The following is a 4448-nucleotide window of genomic DNA, read 5'->3' on the forward strand; positions in this document are numbered from 1 at the left end:
AGTCCTGTGGAGGAGAACAATGAAGTTCCTATTAGGAGCAAGAGACAGAGGACTGCAAAGTCCTTTGGTGATGATTTTCTTGTGTACCTCATAGATGACACTCCCAGTTCTATTTAAGAGGCCTATGCATCTGAAGATGCTGACTACTGGAAGGAAGCGGTTTGTAGCGAGATGGATTCCATCTTGGCAAATGAAACTTGGGAGATAACTGGTCGTCCTTATGGGTGCAAACCTATAGGATGCAAATGGGTATTCAAGAAGAAGTTTAGGCCTGATGGTACTATTGAAAAGTACAAGGCTCAGCTCGTGGCTAAGGGTTATACCCAAAAGGAAGGTGAAGACTTCTTTTATACTTACTCACTTGTGGCTCGACTGAGCACTATTCGAGTTCTACTTTCACTAGCTGCCTCGCATGGTCTTCTCGTTCATCAAATGGATGTTAAGACTGCTTTCCTAAATGGAGAGTTGGACGAGGAAATTTATATGGAACAACCAGATGGGTTTGTACTAGATGGTCAGGAAGGAAAAGTGTGCAAGTTGCTGAAGTCTTTGTACAGAGTTAAGCAAGCACCCAAACAGTGGCATGAGAAGTTTGAAAGAACTTTAACAGCTGCAGGCTTTGTTGTGAACGAAGCTGACAAATGTGTGTACTATCGCCATGGCGGGGGCGAGGGAGTTATCCTGTGCTTATATGTTGATGACATACTGATTTTCGGAACCAATCTGAATGTTATTAAGGAGGTCAAGGATTTCCTATCTCGTTGTTTTGAGATGAAGGATTTAGGAGTGGCTAATGTCATTCTGAACATCAAGTTGTTGAGAGACGATGATTGTGGGATTACATTGCTTCAATCTCACTATGTGAAAAAGATCTTGAGTCGCTTTGGCTATAGTGACTGCAAGCCCTCTCCAACACCATATGATGCTAGTGTGTTGCTTCGAAAGAATCAAAGAATTGCTAGAGACCAATTGAAGTATTCTCAGATTATTGGCTCGCTTATGTACTTAGCCAGTGCTACAAGACCTGACATCTCTTTGCTGTTAACAAACTGAGTCGGTTTGTTTCAAAACCAGAAGATGTGCATTGGAAAGCTCTAGAAAGAGTTTTGCGTTATTTGAAAGGCACTGCAAATTATGGAATTCACTACACCGGGCATCCAAAGGTGCTTGAAGGGTATAGTGACTCAAACTGGATCTCAGATACTGATGAGATAAAGGCCATGAGCGGTTATGTATTCACTCATGGAGGTGGCGCTGTTTCTTGGAAGTCTTGCAAGCAGACCATCTTAACAAGGTCAACAATGGAAGCAGAACTCACAACACTAGATACAGCTACGGTTGAAGCAGATTGGCTTCGCCGGCTCTTGAATGACTTGCCGGTTGTTGATAAATTTGTATCGGGTGTCCTTATGAACTGCGACAATCAAACTGTGATCATGAAAGTGAGCAATTTAAAGGATAACATGAAGTCATCAAGACACGTTTAGAGAAGGTTAAAGTCTGTCAGGAAAATGAAAAACTCTGGAGTTATTGCGTTGGATTATATCCAAACGTCTAAAAATCTGGCAGATCCTTTTATCAAGGGTCTATCACGTAATGTGACAGATAATGCATCGAGGGAGATGGGTATGAGACCCACAATATGAGTTGTTCACAGTGGTAACCTATTCTTTGTGATCGGAGATCCCGTGAATTAGATGTGAAAGACAAGCTGTTGGTCAACTAAGAGGAGAGTATCCTTACTATTCACAATACCACTTCATGAAGATGCAATATTCTTCTAATCTGCATGGCAGGTTGATGTATATCTTAATGTGTTCTAAGTGGCTTATTTAAGCAGAGATGCTATCATGCAGAATATCTTTTGAAGAACACACCTATATGAGTCTGATTGTCAAACGTCGCAATCTATGAGAGTAGGGTTCTCTCTAATAAACTCATGAAAGGTCACGGAGTATGACGCATAAGCTCCACCCGCGGGGAAGATCCACGGTAGCCACGTATCGGTCAAGGCTTTATGTGAAGCTAGATTCGCAGAAAACTTGCAGTTGAAGGCCCAGTCCACTGTTCAAGTTGCTTACTAGTGTAGTATAGAGTTCTAGGTGGAAGTTCAACTTAACAGTCTCCACTGCGGTACCGGTATATAAAACAGTGTTTTGGAACCAAAGACAAATTTCTGTGTGCCTCTGGGATCTGGTGGGGGTTTGCTGGAATTTAGTCTATTTTGGGCAGCCCAATAACTATTTCAAAAATTCCTAATAAATCCTAGAGACCCACTTAGCCCATTTGTGCAAGGCAAGGGATATTACTAAAGTTTAGTCCCAGATTGCTAGTTTAGTGGGAGTTGGACCTCCTTATAAGGGAGGTTCTTTCCCCACTTGTACGAGCATGAGAACAAGAGGGATATCCACGCGCGCTCCTTCTCCGCCGCCCGCCTCGCCACACCTCGCCTCGCCTCGTCACGACGCGCCGCGGGTTGCGGGTTGCGGGAATGAGCCGAGCCGATATCTAAATTTTTGCCATGCACGACGGGTATACGAAAGGTCACGTGGGAGTTGAAACGTTTTCTATAGTAGACACTGAATTCGAATGGCGCGCCTGAAGGGTGATAAGGTTTTTGGGGAGCGCTCAGCGCGACTACTGATTGCTTCATCACGGACGATCCGGTCGCCGACGACTTCTTCCCCGACGTCCACGACCTCCTCGACGACATGGCAGGCGAGGACACCGACCCCAAGTCCAGCGCTTCTGCTGCTGCTGTCCCGTACGTGTTCTTGTCTTTCCTGTTAAAGGTTCTGCTGCAGTTTCTTGTTCTAGTTCTTGTCCTACACATGATATGTTCTACTTCATATATGCTACTTGCTATACTGTCTGCTTTAGATATGATAGGCTACGGTTCATATATGCAGAAGCTATTTACCTTCTCTCTGTCAGAACGTATGACTTGTTTTATCTCTACTATATTAGTCATGCATTATTTAGTATTTCTGTTAATAAAATTATTTGATAAATTGCTCATATTTCCAACAATTATGACTACATGCATGCAAGTATTAAACAAGTTGATACTACGAGAAAACATCATTAATTTTTATCTCGATTATCGTTAGTGGCCTTGTATAGATGTAAAATGTATTTTTCATGATAACATTGTACTACTAAGGGAATGGAGGGATAGAACACATCGACGAGACCTTTTTGACGATCAATCACATTATTCAGGTCACGAATATCAGTAACCAATCCATACATCTATACATGCAGCTCAGTTAATGAGTAAATGAAAGCTCCGGCAGAATTCCGGCCGGCATCAACTGGAGATATGGAGCAGCTGGCTGAGACATATAGCTGGATTGACTCGTCGCTGCTGAACCTGAATTAATCACGGCGACCAGGCCGGCCGTCAGTTGTCCATTGGAGAAATGGACGGACAGTGTATCTCAGTGCTGCTGCTGGTCGGAGTCGGAGAGCATCATCATCCTGACGAACTCGTCGAAGTTGACGAGGCCGTCGCCGTCGAGGTCGGCCTCCTGGATCATCTCCTCCACCTCCTCGTCGGTGAGCTTCTCGCCAAGGCTGATCATGACATGGCCCAGCTCGGCCTTGGAGATGTGGCCGTCGTGGTCCTTGTCGAACACCCGGAAGGCCTCCCGGAGCTCCTCCTCGGGGTCGCTGGCGTCCGCGTCGGCGTCGGCCTTGCGGGACATGAGCGCCAGGAACTCGGCGAACTCGATGGTGCCGTTGCCGTCGGCGTCCACGTCGCGCACCATGTCCCGCAGCTCCTCGGGCGTCGGGGTCTGGCCCAGGGAGAGGATGACCGTGGACAGCTCCTCCGCCGTGATGCAGCCGTCGCCGTCCTTGTCGAAGAAGGCGAAGGCCTCCCGGAACTCGCTCATCTGCTCCGAGCTGATCGCCGCTGCACCGGCAGCCATTGTTGTTGGTGTTGTTGCAGCAGCAGCAGCACAGAGATGAGGATGGAGTGATCGATGTGGGTAGCTAGAGGAATGAAATGAAGGTGAGATCGATTTGGATGGGTTTAGAGGTGAGGGAGGCGGAGATTTATATAGGAGATGGAGTCATATGGGAGGAGTACATGGCGGCCGTTGACTCGTCGCTCTCATTAATTCCAATCGTGCATTCTCTATCCTAGCCAAGTCAAGAAAATTGTAGCCATCGCACATCAGCACCGCACGGGCACCGTACGCGTTACAAAAGTGCACAATCTAAACGGGAAAAGTACAAAAGTGCTAACAAAAGGGCAAAGGCAAAAAGACCCGGTTTGAATTTTGAATTGTTAACTTTATTTTTTTTTTGTTTTGATGAAAAGGCAATCTTAGAAGAATTATATATACAAATCTCGAGAATAAATTATTTTTTAACAAGAAGGCCTAATCTTCTCCGCTTGCTCGTGGATGATCTTCTCCACTTGCTCCTGCGTCGTGCACAGT

General features: G+C 45.8%; 1 protein-coding gene across 1 annotated transcript; it reads right to left on the reverse strand.

Moving 5' to 3' along the window:
* Positions 1-3251: 3251 nt before the first annotated feature.
* Positions 3252-4015, reverse strand: LOC123106563 (calmodulin-like protein 5). Its single transcript, XM_044528686.1, has one exon. It carries the CDS (start codon positions 3930-3932, stop codon positions 3441-3443), a length of 492 nt encoding a protein of 163 aa, XP_044384621.1. The 5' UTR covers positions 3933-4015; the 3' UTR covers positions 3252-3440.
* Positions 4016-4448: the final 433 nt, after the last annotated feature.

The sequence above is a fragment of the Triticum aestivum genome, chromosome 5A (genome assembly GCF_018294505.1).
Source record: "Triticum aestivum cultivar Chinese Spring chromosome 5A, IWGSC CS RefSeq v2.1, whole genome shotgun sequence".
Taxonomy (NCBI): Eukaryota; Viridiplantae; Streptophyta; class Magnoliopsida; order Poales; family Poaceae; genus Triticum; species Triticum aestivum.